Source organism: Erinaceus europaeus, unplaced genomic scaffold (genome assembly GCF_950295315.1).
Source record: "Erinaceus europaeus unplaced genomic scaffold, mEriEur2.1 scaffold_1259, whole genome shotgun sequence".
NCBI lineage: Eukaryota > Metazoa > Chordata > Mammalia > Eulipotyphla > Erinaceidae > Erinaceus > Erinaceus europaeus.
The window spans coordinates 1-17,616 of NW_026647364.1; the positions used below are offsets into that span (position 1 = coordinate 1).

General features: G+C 65.2%; 1 protein-coding gene across 1 annotated transcript; it reads right to left on the bottom strand.

The window, feature by feature from the left end:
• Positions 1–32: 32 nt before the first annotated feature.
• Positions 33–17,561, bottom strand: LOC103125430 (collagen alpha-1(IV) chain; the record flags this gene model as incomplete). The annotated part of the gene is made up of 26 exons (XM_060183948.1): positions 17,476–17,561; positions 17,111–17,181; positions 16,100–16,291; positions 15,825–15,993; positions 15,119–15,211; positions 14,929–15,033; positions 14,637–14,734; positions 13,190–13,340; positions 12,935–13,048; positions 12,098–12,265; positions 11,914–12,003; positions 10,673–10,825; positions 10,498–10,596; positions 10,314–10,403; positions 9,769–9,908; positions 9,087–9,213; positions 8,916–8,996; positions 8,746–8,844; positions 8,338–8,388; positions 7,720–7,905; positions 6,281–6,414; positions 5,200–5,272; positions 4,379–4,450; positions 1,889–2,017; positions 1,427–1,524; positions 33–297 (listed from the first exon to the last, which is right to left on the bottom strand). Coding segments are annotated over exons 2-26 (3,010 nt in total), but the record flags the coding sequence as incomplete, so codon positions are not given.
• Positions 17,562–17,616: the final 55 nt, after the last annotated feature.

Sequence of the window (17,616 nt, forward strand, 5' to 3'; positions counted from 1 at the left end):
CGGGACGGGCAGAGGCAGAGACGCAGGGGGACCGGTTGGGGGGGACGTGGGAGGGTCGTGCTGCAGGGCCCCCGCCTCACCCAGGTCCTGGCCGTGAGCTCGCTCGTTGCCCCTGCACGTACAGCCAGGGAGTAGCCGTGATACAGGACCTTGGTGCCCGGGCGGGCACTGGGGGTCGTCGACGGTCTGGCTGTGCGGGTCACCAGGAAGCCGTGGTCCACGCTCGGGGTGCCGGGGGGACCCCATGGAGCCCGGCAGGCCCGTCGGGGCCGGGGGGGCCCGGGAAGCCTCGGGGTCCTGGACAGAGGAGACAGGCGGGTTCTCGCGAGTGTCGCGGGCACGGGCTTGCTCCCGGCGGCTCCCGCTGGCCCGGGCCACCGGCCAGCCACACACGGCGGCTGTCCAGGGGCCCCGGGTGTGTGAGCCCCCTGCCTGGCCAGGGCTCGAGTCCGTTCCCCGACTTCCTGGTACTCGTCACTGAGGCCCTACCGGCCGGCCGTCACCTCTGCATCTCCGTGTGCAAAGGGGTGTCACACGCTTGCCCGCCAGGCAGGGTCCTTGGACTGAGGGCACCAGGGCCTGTCTTCCCGGCTGTGTCCCGACTCCAAGAGTCCTGCTCTGGGGCAGAGGCTGGAGACGGCGCAGACGTGACCGGCCCGCAGGCGAGCGCAGGTGGTGTCGCCACCTGCTGTCACCCGGCACTCTGCCGTCTGGCTGCTGCCCTGAGGGTCTGGACACTGTGCCGGGGACACACAGGCAGACCCAGCGTCTGATGGGCGTCGGAGACTGGACCTGCCGTAATGGCGCGGGGCCAGTGACAGTTTCAAGCCCCTTCCCCAATGTTCTCCTCTTAGAAACATGCTCTGATCTTGGGATGTTACCGTGCTCAAAGACCCGCTTCGAGCCCCCGATCCTCGCCCGCAGGGTGAAAGCTTGGCGAGTGGTGAAGCAGGAATGCAGGGTCTCTCTGTCTCTCTCCCTCTCTACCTCCTTCTCCCCCTCTTGATTTCTGGCGGTCTCTATGCAATAAATACGATTTTTTTCAAAAAAAACGTAAAGGAAGGGATATATTCTGATCTGTATCTGTGTGATATGTGCCCACTGGCTAAACATCCTTCATCTTCCTGGCTCCTTTCTGGTGTAATCCATGATTTTATGAATAAATCCTCAGGGAAGGACCGGGACGGGGGCACACTGGACACTGGTCCCAGCGTGGGGTGTCCTGCGTGTCCCTCCAGGCGGCTTCAAACAAGCCGCAGGTGACGGGAGAGACCGTCTCTCAGCCCTGAGATGCATCTGCTCCCAGGGTCCTGGCGGCTGGCTGAGGCTCCCCACCCTGGGCCAGCCACCCAGCGCCCCCTCCCCGCCCCATGGCCAGCCCCGCCCGGGGGCACAGCCGCAGAGCCCTCGGTGGCAGCCCACTCACCCGTGGTCCGAAGGGGCCCGTCTCTCCTTTCTGACCCGGGGCGCCGTCAAAGCCGGGAACGCCAGGTGGCCCAGGTGAGCCCACAGACCCGGTCACACCTGGGTGGGGGGGGGAACACAAGGGCTTGGTGACCAGCCTGGGGGAGGGGGGACAGCAGCTGGGCGCTGGAAGTGGTCCTGGGTCTCCCGGGCACCGTGGGCAGGAGGGAGCTTTGCCCTGAAGAGTCTGGGGCCGCTGGCACTACCCGGGAGTGGGCTCACTGGGGGCTGCAGAGACCTCCCTGCTGCAGAGATCTCTGCGGAGGGTCCAGCCCTTCCAGACTGTTCTCCCAGCCTCAGGTCCAGCCCCTCAGGTGAGGCGGCCTGCCCGCCATGGGAAGAGACGACCACCCTCACCCTCTCCCTGGGTGGTGAGCCGACCGCCACCCCGGCACCCCTGCCCCCCGCCCTCACACTCTCCTACCTTGCTGCCCCTTGGGGCCTGGGGGGCCCTGGAGGCCTTTCAGCCCTGCTGGACCCTCGGGTCCAGGGAGGCCAGGTTCTCCCTTGATGATGTCGTAGGGGCCTGGGGGTCCGGGGGGGCCTGGAAGACCTGTGGGGAGCAGGGGGGACATCAATTCAGGGGTGCAAACAGCCCAGCAGAAAGTCCCACAGCAGGGGCTGGGGGTAGCGCAGCAGGTAAAGCGCACAAAGTATGAAGCACAAGGACTGGCAGAAGGATCCCGGTTCGAGCCCCTGGCTCCCCACCTGCAGGGGAGTCGCTTCCCAGGCGGTGAAGCAGGTCTGCAGGTGTCTGTCTTTCTCTCCCCCTCTCTGCCTCCCCCTCCCCTCTCCACTTCTCTCTGTCCTGTCCAAATAAATAAATAGATAAAAATTTAAAAAATAGTCACAGGAGCAGTGAATTTGTACTTCGAGAAAACGCCACAGGAAGCCTGTCAGCCATCACCCCCCACCCCTGCACCTGCCACTGGCCCCTCAGGCTGGTCCTGGGCCCTGGGGTCACTGGACTCTGTGACGCCCCACACAGCCAGGGACACCCCTTGCCTGGAGCCCCATCCCAGCCCACCCCCCAACCACCCCGTGAGGAAATGCCTCCTTCTCACACCCGGGATCGGCCTGGAATGTTTATGGAATGTTTATCGGACTGAATGTTTATAGAAAATTGCTTTTCGGGGCCTGGTGGTGGTGCACCTGATTGAGTGCTCACGTTACAGTGGGCAAAGACCCAGGTTCGAGCCCCCGGTCCCCACCTGCAGGGGGAAAGCTTCACGAGTGGTGCAGCAGGGCTGCAGGTGTGTCTCTGTCTCTCTCCCTCTCTGTCTCCTCCTCCCTCTCTATGGCTGTCTCTGCCCAATAATCAATAAAATATGTTTAGGGGACGGGGCGGTGGTGCACCCAGCCACGTGCCAGATCACCATGTGCAGGGTCCCGGGTTCGAGCCCCTGTCCGCCCCCTGCAGGATGGAAACTTCACGAGTGGTGGAACAGGGCTGCAGCTGTCTCTCTCTCTCTCCCTCTCTGTCTCCCCGCCCCTCTCAACTTCTGTCTCTGTCCAGAACAACAGAGGAGAAGGGGCAGCCCCGAAGGAGAGACCCCTACAGACGTCCTCACACACGGCAGGAGCGGCGGGGGCTGGCAGCCACACCCTGCAGACCACTGGCCCTGGGGACGCCCCGTCTCTGCAGAGACCCTTCCCCTGCCTGGCCGGCCCTCCCAGCTGACCGAGCTCAGCCGCCGTCTCCCCACACAGGGCCCACCCCATCCCTGCACCCAGGCCCACCCCATCCCTGCACCCAGGCCCACCCCATCCCTGCACCCAGGCCCACCCCATCCCTGCACCCAGGCCCACCCCATCCCTGCACCCAGGCCCACCCCATCCCTGCGCCCAGGCCCACCCCATCCCTGCGCCCAGGCCCACCCCATCCCTGCACCCAGGCCCACCCCATCCCTGTGCCCAGGGCCACAGGCACCCAGGCCCACCCCATCCCTGCACCCAGGCCCACCCCATCCCTGCGCCCAGGCCCACCCCATCCCTGCACCCAAGGCCATGGCACCCAGGCCCACCCCACCCTGCACCCAAGGCCACGGGCACCCAGGCCCACCCCATCCCTGCATCCAAGGTCATGGCACCCAGGCCCACCCCATCCCTGCACTCAAGGTCATGGCACCCAGGCCCACCCCATCCCTGCGCCCAGGCCCACCCCATCCCTGCACCCAGGGCCACGGCACCCAGGCCCACCCCATCCCTGCACCCAAGGCCATGGCACCCAGGCCCACCCCATCCCTGCACCCAAGGCCAGGCACCCAGGCCCACCCCATCCCTGCACCCAAGGCCATGGCACCCAGGCCCACCCCACCCTGCACCCAGGGCCAGGCACCCAGGCCCACCCCATCCCTGCACCCAAGGCCATGGCACCCAGGCCCACCCCATCCCTGCACCCAAGGCCAGGCACCCAGGCCCGCCCCATCCCTGCACCCAAGGCCATGGCACCCAGGCCCACCCCATCCCTGCACCCAGGGCCACGGCACCCAGGCCCGCCCCATCCCTGCACCTAAGGCCATGGCACCCAGGCCCACCCCATCCCTGCGCCCAGGGCCACAGGCACCCAGGCCCACCCCATCCCTGCGCCCAAGGCCATGGCACCCAGGCCCGCCCCATCCCTGCACCTAAGGCCATGGCACCCAGGCCCACCCCATCCCTGCGCCCAGGGCCATGGCACCCAGGCCCACCCCATCCCTGCGCCCAGGGCCACAGGCACCCAGGCCCACCCCATCCCTGCGCCCAAGGCCATGGCACCCAGGCCCGCCCCATCCCTGCACCTAAGGCCATGGCACCCAGGCCCACCCCATCCCTGCGCCCAGGGCCATGGCACCCAGGCCCACCCCACCCTGCACCCAAGGCCACGGCACCCAGGGCCCACCCCATCCCTGCACCCAGGGCCACGGGCACCCACCTTTGGTCCCGGGGAAGCCCTGGTCTCCTTGGTCTCCTTTGATGCCCTGCAGGCCGGGGAGTCCTTTCTGACCTGAGGAGAGCAGGGAGGGTTAGCAGGACCCACAGACACACTGAGCAGCCATCACTGAGCACTGAGCACCCATCACTGTGTGCTGAGCACCCACTGTGTACTGAGCACCCATCACTGTACTGAGCACCCATCACTGTGTAGTGAGCACCCACCACTGAGCACTGAGCACCCATCACTGTGTGCTGAACACCCACTGTGTAGTGAGCACCCGTCACTGTGTACTGAGCACCCACTGTGTAGTGAGCACCCACTGTGTAGTGAGCACCCATCACTGAGCACTGAGCACCCATCACTGTGTGCTGAGCACCCACTGTGTACTGAGCATCCACTGTGTACTGAGCACCCATCACTGAGCACTGAGCACCCATCACTGTGTGCTGAGCACCCACTGTGTACTGAGCATCCACTGTGTACTGAGCACCCATCACTGAGCACTGAGCACCCATCACTGTGTGCTGAGCACCCACTGTGTACTGAGCATCCACTGTGTACTGAGCATCCACTGTGTACTGAGCACCCATCACTGAGCACTGAGCACCCATCACTGAGCACTGAGCACCCATCACTGCACTGGGCACCCATCACTCTGCAGAGCACCCAATCTCAATCCTGACCCCCCAGAGATGAGTGACGGAGCGACAAGGACCCCCCAGGCCCACACATCAGAGCAGTGTCACCCCCACCACCCGAGGGCCCCACAGCTCAGAGGGGTGGGTGTGCCCGGGGACGAGGGGACGGTGGTTGCTCACCTTGGAAGCCGGGGACACCCGGAGGCCCCATGTCACCCTTGGAGCCTGTGACTCCAGGGGAGCCACCGATGCCCTAGACGCAGAGAGAGGAGCAGGTCAGGGAGCCGGCCCCAGCCCAGCCCCAGCCAAGAGGGTGCTGAGGGCCGGCAGTCCCACCCTGGGTGACCCAGAGAGAAGCCAAGTGTCCCCTCCCCTCTGGCCGCGGGGGGGGGGGGTCTGCAGGTGTCTCTGTCTCTCTCTGTCTCTACCCGGTGAATGAGAGACTGAAACAATTTTAAAAGCTCTGACGTTTCTCACATCGGTTTCTTTCTGCGAGCTGAGTTTAAAGTGACAGACTGTAAGGGAGGCGCCAGAAGGCGGCCTGAGACACGCGGCCTAGTCGTGTCTGCAGCTTCCAGAGGACCCCGCGCTGCCTCTCGGAAACAGAATGGCCGCTCTGACAGCTGGTCCAGTGTTTCTGAGTGTGCGTGTCTGTGTGTGTGCATGTGTGTGTGTTCACGTGTGGCCGTGTGTTCATGTGTGGCCGTGTGTTCACGTGTGGCTGTGTGTGTTCACGTGTGCCCGAGTGTGTTCACGGGTGGCTGTGTGTGTTCACATGTGCCCGTGTATGTTCACACGTGGCTGTGTGTTCATGTGTGGCTGAGTGTGTTCACGTGTGGCCGTGCAGCGCGTGTGGCCATGTGTTCACATGTGGCTGTATGTGTTCGTGTGTGGCTGAGTGTGTGCATGTACATGTGTCACATACATGTACCTTCACTATTCCCAGACTTTTTCTCATTCAGCTAGAGGAAGGAGACCCCTCAAGCAGCTGAGCTCCCCCCAGCACCCCGCTACCTCACACAAGGTGCCTGGGCCAGGCCCTGAGCTATGCACAGGGCAAAGCCTGCTCCCGGCTGGTGATCTCTGGCCCTGATTTGCCTTTGGCACCTGGTGAACCCCGGGCTGACGACACGGGAGGGTAACTCTGCCCCATCTCCATGCTTCCCGCCAGTCAGCTGCAGGAAACGCTCTTGGAACCCCACCAGCTGGTGGGGACCGCCCGCACCCACACCCCCACACGCCAGCCCCCAGCCACACTCACGGGCATGCCCTGGAATCCGGGGTCTCCCTTGGGGCCGGGGGCGCCGGGGGAGCCCGGCCAGCCTGGGTTGCCCTTGTCTCCTTTCAGACCGTCCAGCCCAGGGAGCCCAGGAGGACCCATGGGTCCCGGCAGCCCTGAGGGGAGACAGAGCAGAGGGTGAGGTGGGCAGGACAGTCACCGGCCGGTGCCACCAGGCCAAGACTGTCACATGTCCACCCAGCTGTCCCGGGGCCTGGAGAAAGGAAGGAAGGACAGAAGGTTCTAGAAGGCGGGGGAGAAGATGCTGAGACAGACACAGGAGGGTGGGGGACACACCCAGGGGACGGGGCGAGGTCACCCAGGTCCCGGTGGGGAGCAAGAGGGTCCAGCTGGTGGGACACAGGCACCGCGGAGGAAGGACAGCCCTGGTTCTCTGCTCTCCTTCTAGAATGTTCCTGCTCCCTGTCTCCAGTCTCTCTAGAATGTTTTCCCCTCACAGCCCTGCTCAGCACCGGCTGAAGGTGGTCCTGAGGATGGAACCTGGGACTTTGGAGCCTAGGCAGGAGAGTCTTTTTGCAGAACCATAATGCTGTCTTCCCGGGCATTTCTAGAATGTTCTTCTCCCCTCTCATCTTTTTCTAGGATATCCCCTCTCCCCTCTCTCCCGGCTCCTTCTAGATTCCCCTCTCCCCTCTCTCCCAGCTCCTTCTAGAATCCCCTCTCCCTTCTCTCCCGGCTCCTTCTAGAATCCCCTCTCCCCTCTCTCCTGGCTCCTTCTAGAATCCCCTCTCCCCTCTCTCCTGGCTCCTTCTAGAATCCCCTCGTCTCCTCTCTCCCGGCTCCTTCTAGAATCCCCTCTCCCCTCTCTCCCAGATCCTTCTAGAATCCCCTATCCCCTCTCTCCTGGATCCTTCTAGAATCCCCTATCCCCTCTCTCCTGGATCCTTCTAGAATCCCCTATCCCCTCTCTCCTGGATCCTTCTAGAATCCCCTATCCCCTCTCTCCTGGATCCTTCTAGAATCCCCTATCCCCTCTCTCCTGGATCCTTCTAGAATCCCCTCTCCCCTCTCTCCTGGATCCTTCTAGAATCCCCTCTTCTCCTCTCTCCCGGCTCCTTCTAGAATCCCCTCTCCCCTCTCTCCCATATCCTTCTAGAATCCCCTCTCCTCTCTCCCGGCTCCTTCTAGAATCCCCTCTCTCCTCTCTCCCGGCTACTTCTAGAATCCCCTCTCCTCTCTCCCATATCCTTCTAGAATCCCCTCTCCCCTCTCTCCCGGCTCCTTCTAGAATCCCCTCTCCCCTCTCTCCTGTCTCCTTCTAGAATCCCCTCTCCCCTCTCTCCTGGATCCTTCTAGAATCCCTCAGTCCCTTCTAGAATGTCCTGCAAGCACCTGGAAGTGGCTCGGCTGTGGGGCAGCACGGAGACCCTCCCTCTGCCCTGAGCCCCAGGGGCCCTCACCTGGCAGGCCTGGCTGTCCCTGGGGGCCGCGGTCTCCTTTGGGGCCCTCCACGGGGTGTCCGGGCATCCCAGGGAGCCCCGGCTGTCCTTGCGGCCCCGGAGGACCCATGAAACCCTGCTCTCCTTTGGATCCCGGAATTCCTGGACTGCCGGCCAGGCCTGGGAAGCCCACGTCGCCTTTGGAACCTACACGGAAAACAGCGTGAGGAGGCGGAGAGACGGGGGGTCGGGAGAGACCACCTCCACGGTCCATGGAGCTTCCTCAGGCGCCAGCCACGGTCCTCCCAGGTGGCCCCGAGGCTCAGACCCCGGTGACATAAGACACTCTCACAGAGAGCTCACGGAGAGAAAGAAGACAGACCAGCATGCTTGGCTTCAGACATGCACTTCCAAACGCGCTAAGCCACGGCTCAAACCTCAGGACGCGACTGTCCCAAAGTTAAGGATGGGGGGGCTTTAGGGTGCTGGTGCTTGGTGGTGGAGGAGGACCAAGGCTGGGGGGCTTTGCAGAACACTGAGAACTTGCACACAGGGACCAACGACTGTGCTGACTGTCAGCCGTCAATCCTCCAACCCAAACACAAACCCAGGTCTGTTTCAAGGTGGCCGCCTAGTTACCTTTCTCCCCTTTGCTGCCGGGGAAGCCGGGGAAGCCTCTTCCAGGAAGCCCTGTGGGAAAGGAGGGGCGGTCGGTCTGCCTACTCCACGCCCCCCACACAGGAGCCCCTTCAGGGCCCAAGGGTGCCCGGGGAGAGGGGCACGGGGGCGGCGTGCGTGCGTGCGTGCGTGCGTGCACACGCTCGTCAGACGCACAGTCACAGGCCTGGCTGTCCCGTGCCATCTCCCCAGCGGAGGGGGGGTGGCCTGGGGTGTTCCTGGCTGAGGCCAGGATTGTTGCCCTGACATCCCAGGTAGCCCTGGGGACTCAGCCGTGGGTGCCTGGATGGAGGAGGAGGGGCCCAGGGGAGATGCTGGGTGCTGGAGGAAGTTGACCTTGTGTCCCCACTGCGGGGAGGGGGGACCCACCTGGCTCTCCCTTCTCTCCGGCCGACCCTGGGAATCCATCTCTGCCCGGCTCTCCTTTCTGCCCGGCGGGCCCCGTGGAGCCAGGGCTCCCGGGTACTCCTGGAGGGAAGAATGCGTCAGCCCGGGCCCTCTCCCGCCCCCCAGGCCGCCCCCCAGCCAGCACACTCTACCTGCTTCTCCTTTAGAGCCGGGCACGCCGTTGAGGCCTGGGAGCCCCTTGTCACCTTTCTCTCCGGGCATTCCCGGGCTTCCTGCAGGGAATGCAGAGTCCCGGGCCCTGAGCTGGGGCGCCCCGCCTGCCCACCCCTCCCCCCCAGGCTGAGGCTGGGGCTCTCACCCACCTGGGTAGCCAGCGCTGCCGGGTGAGCCCTTGGAGCCGGGGGAGCCAGGCACGCCGGGAAGGCCGGCTCGACCCTTCTCCCCTTTCTCTCCGGGGCTTCCGGGGAAGCCGGCCAGACCGGGGTCTCCCTGCGGGTGGGAAGAGAAGGGGGTGACTGTCACCTGCGGGGGGGACACAGGACACCACAGGAGAGGGGCTGGGGGAGGGACTGCACTGAGGATGCCAAACAGCTTGGGATCAGAACTAGCAGGGCTGGCTGGTGGTGCACCTGTCACCATGCACAGGGCCCAGGTTCAAGCCCCCGGTCCCCACCTGCAGGGGAGAAGTTTCAGGAGCAGTGAGGCAGGGCTGCAGGTGTCTCCCTGTCTCTCTCTCTCTCTCTCTCTCTCCTCTCAATTTATCTCTGTCTCTATGCAACAAAACAGAAAGGGGAAGGGAGGCTGTCGGAAGAGGTGGATTCACAGTGTCCTAGGGATAACTGGGGACAACAGGAAAGAAAGGACGGAAGGAGAAAGAAAGAGAAGAAGGGAGCAGAAAGAAAAAAGGAAGGATGAATGGGTGAGGCCTGGGCTGGGAATGGGAGCCGGGAACGGGAGCCGGGAATGGGTGCCGGGAACGGGAGCCGGGAACAGGTGCCGGGAATGGGAGCCGGGAACGGGTGCCAGGAATGGGGGGGGGGTTACCTTATCTCCAGGCCTCCCAGGGACGCCCACACCGGGTAGCCCCGCCTGCCCCTTCTCTCCTTTGCTCCCCTTCTCTCCAGGCAGGCCGGGCACCCCCTGCAGGCCAGGGATCCCAGGCACGCCCTTCTCTCCGGGGCTCCCTGCGAACACAGACCCACGTGAGCGAAGTCCCCAGAAGGGCCCAGCCCAGCCAGGGACAGAGAACGGGGACCCCATCACGGGGCGACCTCTGGGTCCCCCTGACGATGACGGCGCCCCGCCCGGGCCACTCCCCTCCAGCCGTGACACTGAGGCCACTGAGAGCTGGACAGAGGGGCCCAGGGGGGCTTCAAGGAGGCGGCGGCAGGGTGAGGGTGGACGGAGCAGAGCCGGCCGCCCGGGAGGACACCACCGGCCGGGCCTCTCGTCACCTCATGGACTCTGAGGGGTCAGCCGCGGGCAGTGTGGACACAGACCCCGTCCGGCCCTGGGCCCCCTCCCAGCCCTCCTCCTCAGGGTGACCTGGGAGCCCCCTGCCCCTGCCGCCAGCCTGCCCAGCAACATACCTGGCATACCCATGCCACCGATGGAGCCTTTAGGTCCAGGCAACCCGGGGGCTCCGGGGGTCCCGCTGAGTCCAGGGTCACCTTTGGGTCCTGGAATCGCAGGGGCAGAGGGGCCCGCAGGGTGAGTGGCCGGGCGTCGAGCCGTGACCTCTGACCCCACCGGAGGCCCCGGGCCCGTGCTCACCTGGCTGGCCGGGGTGTCCCGCCTGGCCGTCCTTCCCAGGCATGCCGGCGGCCCCGGGGTCTCCCTGAGATCCCTTGTCACCGGTGGGTCCGACTTGTCCTGGGGGGGTCACGGGAGGAGGAGTGAGCACTGACAAGGGTCATCCAGCACGGCACCCTCCCTCTGGGCACAGTACCTTTCTCTCCTGGGTCACCCTTTTGGCCCTTCATGCTATCCATGTCCACCATGTCCATGGAGCCAGGCTTGCCCGGGAGGCCCATGTCCCCTTTGTCGCCTTTGAAGCCAGGGTCTCCCCTGGGGCCTGAGGAGCCCGGGAAGCCAAGGTCCCCTGTGGAGGAAAGGAACGGCCATGACACACAGCCACAGGGAGACAGCTCAGCCAAAGGAGCACCGGACTGTGGGCCTGAGTCTGCCACCCACCTCCCGCCCTGAGGCGTGCCCACCCCCTCCCTCCTAGGAGAGTCTCTGATGGGAAATACAGAAGAATCTATCTTTTATTTAATTTTTTTAATTTTATTTTATTTAATTCTTTTTCCTTTTGTGGTCTGGATACACAATGGAATACTACTCAGCTATGAAAAATGATGAATTCACCTTCTTCACCCCATCTTGGATGGAGCTGGAAGGAATCCTGGGAAGTGAGATCAGCCAGAAAGAGCAGGATGAGGATGGGCTGATCCCACTCAGGGACAGAAGTGGAGAAATCAGAACAGAAGGGGACACACCAAGCAGAACGTGGGCTGGGTTTGGCATCTTGCCCCAAAGTAAAAGACCCAGAGAGGTGTGGGGTGGAGGGACTTTCACATCCTGGTGCTGATGGTGGAGGAGGAACTGGGCTGGGGCTGGGGGAGGGGGAGTGTTCTGCAGAAAACTGAGAAATTTACACATGCACCAGTCATACTGACTGTCAACCATTAATACCCCCAATTTAAAATAAAAACCAACTTTCCTCAGATGGTGACAGAGAGAAACTGAGAGAGGAAGGGGAGACAGAGAGGGAGAGAGAGAGAGAGAGACAGCTGCAGCCCTGCTTCACCGCTTGTGAAGCTTTCCCCCTGCACGTGGGGACTGGGGGCTTGAACCCAGGTCCTTGCACATGGTGATGTGTGGGCCCAACCGTCCCGCCCCGCAAAACATCTTTTTAAAACCCGTTCTGACTCTGTCCCAGATGAGAAGAGGAGAAACAAAAGCCGGGGTACTGAGTGCTGAGGCCTTAGTCCCCGCTCTCTGGGGGAATGAACCAGTCAGCCTCTCTGAGGAGGGGGGACTTGGGGTCCTCAGGGGGCCTGCCTGGCCGCACCCGGCCCCTGGACGCCCGAGCTCAGAAAGCCGTCCTGGTCCGCCTCCCGCAGAGACGGCAGCACCCACAGACCCCGGGAGGCGGGCAGAGGGGCGGCAGCAGGGGTCCTCACCCACCTTTTTCGCCGGGCAATCCTGGGGAGCCCGCAGGTCCTGGAGCACCGGGCTGTCCTGGGGTCCCCATCACACCCATCTCTCCCTTGGCGCCTGTGGTGGGGCGGAAGGCCGGGTGTCACGGCGGCAATGGCGGGTGGCAGGCATGACGCCCGCTGGCCCGGGGCCGGGGGCCGGTGACACTCACCTGGGAATCCTGGGAGCCCGGGGGTCCCCTGCTGGCCCGGCAGGCCTGGAAGCCCCGACTGGCCGGTGAGGCCGGGCAGCCCCTGAGAACCCTTGTCCCCTTTGGGGCCGGGCATGTCCAGTCCAGGGAATCCGGGGAAACCTTTCTCTCCCTTCAGTCCGGGGGGGCCTGGGGGACACAGTGGCCGTGATCACAGTGCAGAGGTGAGGGACGCCCACTCTGGGTGCAGGGGTGAGGGACACCCACTCCGGGAGCAGAGGTGAGGGACGCCCACTCTGGGTGCAGGGGTGAGGGATGCCCACTCCGGGGGCAGGGGTGAGGGACGCCCACTCCGGGGGCAGAGGTGAGGGACGCCCACTCTGGGTGCAGGGGTGAGGGATGCCCACTCCGGAGGCAGGGGTGAGGGACGCCCACTCCAGGGGCAGGGGTGAGGGACGCCCACTCTGGGTGCAGGGGTGAGGGATGCCCACTCCGGAGGCAGGGGTGAGGGACGCCCACTCCGGGGGCAGGGGTGAGGGACGCCCACTCCGGGGGCAGGGGTGAGGGATGCCCACTCCGGGGGCAGGACTGAGGGACGCCCACTCGGAGGCAGGGATGAGGGACACCCACTCCGGCTCCCTCTGTGGAGATGAGGCCACAGAGAAGGGACCGGTCGCCTCTGGACACCCAGCTCAGGGGCAGCAAACAGCAGCTGTGGCCAGGAGGTGACAGCCCCCCGCCCCCCCACCCCGGCCATGTGTCCTTCACGGAGAAGCGCACAGACCCCTCCCAGCAAGGGCGACAGAACATTCCGGAAGGAAGGAAGGAAGGAAGGAAGGAAGGAAGGAAGGACGGCACCTGAAGAACCCGGGAGGCCCTGTGCTCCGGGGGGGCCCATCGCTCCGGGTGGGCCCATGCCAGGAACTCCGGGAGCACCTTTGGGACCCGGCAGACCGGGAGGCCCCGGGTCACCTGGACGGGAAAAGAGGTGCCGAGTGAGGACGGGCAGCCTGGCGGGCACCCTCACAGGGAGCCAGCGGTCAGCTGAGTCTGCGGGACGCCCACCCGGACGCCACTGACCGCTGCCCTCGGCCAGACACGGCCGGGACTCACCGCGGAGGCCCTGCAGGCCGGGCGGGCCGATAGCTCCCTGCTCGCCAGGAACACCGGGTCCCCCGAGGCTCCCCTTCTCTCCGGGGCTGCCGGGGATACCGGGAAGGCCGGGCAGCCCCTTCAGTCCCGGCTGGCCGACCCCAGGCTCTCCCTGCAGCCAAGCACAGGGACGGTGTTGGAACACAGGCCTGGAACTCTGTCCCCTCAGCAGAAGTGGAGGCCACACAAGGCCACCCAAGTGCAGGCAGGGCTACAGGTCTCTCCTCTCTCAGCACCCTGCACAGCACCAAGGGAGCCCATGGAGGGTGGGCAGGGCTGTGGGGTCTCTCCTCTCTCAGCACCAGGCACAGCACCCAGGGAGCCCATGGAGGGTGGGCAGGGCTATGGGGGTCTCTCCTCTCTCAGCACCCTGCACAGCACCCAGGGAGCCATGGAGGGTGGGCAGGGCTGTGGGGTCTCTCCTCTCTCAGCACCCTGCACAGCACCCAGGGAGCCCCATGGAGGGTGGGCAGGGCTGTGGGTGTCTCTCCTCTCTCAGCACCCTGCACAGCACCCAGGGAGCCCATGGAGGGTGGGCAGGGCTGTGGGGTCTCTCCTCTCTCAGCACCAGGCACAGCACCCAGGGAGCCCATGGAGGGTGGGCAGGGCTATGGGGTGTCTCCTCTCTCAGCACCCTGCACAGCACCCAGGGAGCCCATGGAGGGTGGGCAGGGCTGTGGGGTCTCTCCTCTCTCAGCACCAGGCACAGCACCCAGGGAGCCCATGGAGGGTGGGCAGGGCTGTGGGGTCTCTCCTCTCTCAGCACCAGGCACAGCACCCAGGGAGCCCATGGAGGGTGGGCAGGGCTGTAGGGTCTCTCCTCTCTCAGCACCCTGCACAGCACCCAGGGAGCCCCATGGAGGGTGGGCAGGGCTGTGGGGTGTCTCCTCTCTCAGCACCCTGCACAGCACCCAGGGAGCCCATGGAGGGTGGGCAGGGCTGTGGGGTCTCTCCTCTCTCAGCACCAGGCACAGCACCCAGGGAGCCCATGGAGGGTGGGCAGGGCTGTAGGGTCTCTCCTCTCTCAGCACCCTGCACAGCACCCAGGGAGCCCATGGAGGGTGGGCAGGGCTGTGGGGTCTCTCCTCTCTCAGCACCAGGCACAGCACCCAGGGAGCCCATGGAGGGTGGGCAGGGCTGTGGGGTCTCTCCTCTCTCAGCACCAGGCACAGCACCCAGGGAGCCCATGGAGGGTGGGCAGGGCTGTAGGGTCTCTCCTCTCTCAGCACCCTGCACAGCACCCAGGGAGCCCACGGAGGGTGGGCAGGGCTGTGGGGGTCTCTCCTCTCTCCCTCCCTCTCTCTCCCTCCCTCCCTTCCTTTCTCTCAAGAGGTGAAGGGGTTCTCATGCCTGGGAAGTCACTAAATGTTGGCTGCGGTAACAGGCAAGCCCCACCCCAGTCCCTCACCTTCTGTCCCGGAACACCTGGGTTGCCAGGTAAGCCGTTGAAACCGGGATGCCCGGGGCTCCCAGGTGGCCCCATGTCTCCGGGCAGACCATCCACACCTGACCGGGAGAGCCGTTTCAGCCGGGGCATGCTGACCCGAGACCCCTGTGGGCACTGTGTCCACCACTTCACTGCCACCCCCGGTGCCCCCTGCCCCTCGCACCAGAGCCGACTGACCACTTCTGAGCAGGACGGCCAGCCTGGGGGAGCTGAGCCCGGGCCCGGATGGCCATGACCCTTGAGCTAGACCCACCTTTGGGGCCGGGGGGTCCTGGGAATCCCACGCCGGGCTGTCCCACAGCTCCCTTCTCTCCCGGGAGGCCAGGCCGGCCGGGGGCACCCGGGAAGCCCCGGTCACCTGTCGGGAGTGACACCAAGAGGTCAGTGCGGAACCGGAGAACACGCCCACTGCCCCCACCCAACCGGTGGAAAGCCAGACATACCTTGGGGTCCCTGGAAGCCGGGAGACCCTGGGAGTCCTTCTGCACCGGGAGGGCCAGGTAAGGGCACCACCCTTCCAGCTTCACCCTTGGGACCTGAGGGGTGGGGACACACGTGAGGGGTGACATCTGGTCCCCGGGCCCCGAGACCACCAGCTCCCTTCTCTACTGTCTAGAAAGTTCCGCCGCCATCAACATCCTCTCCCCGGTTCGAGTCCCAAAGGACCTGGATGTCTGCTTGACACAAGACCCCTCAGGCGTCCAGAGGCATGAGCACCAAAACGCTGACCACAGCCCAGGACGGGGGCATCTCGGCCAGCAGCCTGTGTCCGGGTCCCAGCTCAGAGCCTGCCCCCAGGAGGCTTGGCAGGTGACTTGCCCCATCCAGCTCAGGGCCGGCAGCTGTCACGTGCTCTGCCGGGCACAGCCAGGGGCTCTGGGCCGTGTCCAGCCACAGGGTGGGCTGCTGGTCAGGGTGGGTCCACGTCAAGGGGATAAACGTGGTGTGAGTAACCCCAGGACCCACTGGACGGGCCCACTCCTGAGATGGGGACACAGGGGTGTGGATGGGTGTGGTGAGAAGCTGACTGGGTCTGGGTGGCCACTGAGCTCCCCCCAGAGTGTGGGATGGGGTCCCAAGCCCCCCAAGCCCTGATCCCCATGTCCCCACTTCCCTGTGACCCCGTGTGGAGCCAGCCGACAGCCTCACCTGGCTGGCCGGGGGATCCAGGGTTCCCCGGGAAGCCCGCCTGTCCCTTGTCACCGACAGGGCCGATGGGGCCGAACCCAGGGGGCCCCGGGGGGCCAGTGTCTCCTCGGCTGCCAGGGAACCCCACTCCTCCGGGGGGACCCCGTTCTCCTTTCAGTCCAACGGAGCCCTGAAGCAGAAAGGGCAGATGCCATCAGCCTGGATGCCGCAGCCCGCTGGGGGGGCGGGGGCGCCACTGCTGCTCCGCCCCCCTGTGCCGGGTGTGGGGGACGTACCGGGGAGCCCTTAGGGCCGGGCAGGCCGGGGTGTCCATCTCTGCCAGGGGAGCCCGCACGTCCGGGCATGCCAGGCTGGCCAGGGAAGCCGGGGTCCCCTTTGTCCCCTTTGAGCCGCATGTCAAAGTAAATCTCTCCAGGCTCACCCTTGGCCCCCGGCTGGCCCATGAGACCTGGTGCTCCTGGTGGACCCTGTGAGAACAATGCTGGTGACCCCACAGGGGGTGACCGAAGGGATGGGCCCCCTACCCCAGGGCCTGGGGACAGAGGGGCCTGGGGACAGGGGGGCCTGGGACAGGGGGGCCTGGGACAGGGGGGCCTGGGGGCAGGGGGACCTGAGAACAAGTGGTCCTGGGGGCAGGGGATCCTGGGGGCAGGGGGGCTTGGAGACAAGGGGTCCTGGGGGCAGGGGAGCTTGGGGACAGGGAGGCCTGGGGACAGGGGTACCTGGGGGCAGGGGGACCTGGGGACAGGGGGATCTGGGGACAGGGGGACCTGAGGGCAGGGGGTCCTGGGGGCATGGGGCCTGGGGACAGGGTGGCCTGGGACAGGGCGGCCTGGGACAGGGCGGCCTGGGACAGGGGGGCCTGGGGACAGGGGGGCCTGGGGACAGGGGGGCCTGGGGCAGAGGGGGGCCTGGGGCAGAGGGGCCTGGGGACAGAGACGGCCAGACGGGCCACATGGCACTACACTGCTGGGTGTGGTATTGAATACACCCTGTCATCTTACAATCTTATAACCTACTGTTAATCACAAATAAAACAATTTTAAAGTAATGAAATAAATGAATAAATTTTAAAGTAGGACAGTAAGGTGTTGCTGGGGATGGAACCAGCGGCCTCAGAGCCTCCGGCATGTCTATCAAGCTTTCCGATGACCAAACTGCCCACAGGACAGGGGACATGTTGCACCCGGAGGCCCTCGGCCCACAGGAGCAGCCCCCCCACCCCTACTCTGGGGAACCGGCACCTTCCAGGGGACACTCAGGGTGAGGGCAGACCGGTCACTTACGGGCACGCCTCCCAGGCCGTCCCTGCCCGGCATTCCGCGGTCACCCTTGGCGCCTGGCTGTCCCGGGAACCCTGTGCGAGAGACGGGGTCAAAGAAGTCATAGAGACACCCCCCCCCCCCCCCCGCATTGAGGAGCCCGTCCTGGACTCAGGGCTGCAGACACAGACAGACGCCCCTGGCCTTCAGGACATCAGGGACACCCCCTCAGGTGAAGGCCCAGGGGGCGTGAACGCGAGTCAGGGCAGCCCCACCCTGGCCCTGGGGAAGAGCCTCCGTGCGAGAGGACCCAGGTCTTGGGGCTGACACCGGGGTGCGCAGAGGTCCGGACCAGTGGGACCCAGCCCCGCTCCCCCTTAGGGGCTCACCCGACTGTCCTGGGGGGCCCGGAGGCCCAGGGGGGCCACGGAGCTCCGCGGAGTCACAGGTGGGGCAACTCTCTCCTTTCTGGCCTGAAAGAGAGACGGGGGTGTTGGGGGGCTCCGGGGATGGGCCGAGGTGTGATGGGG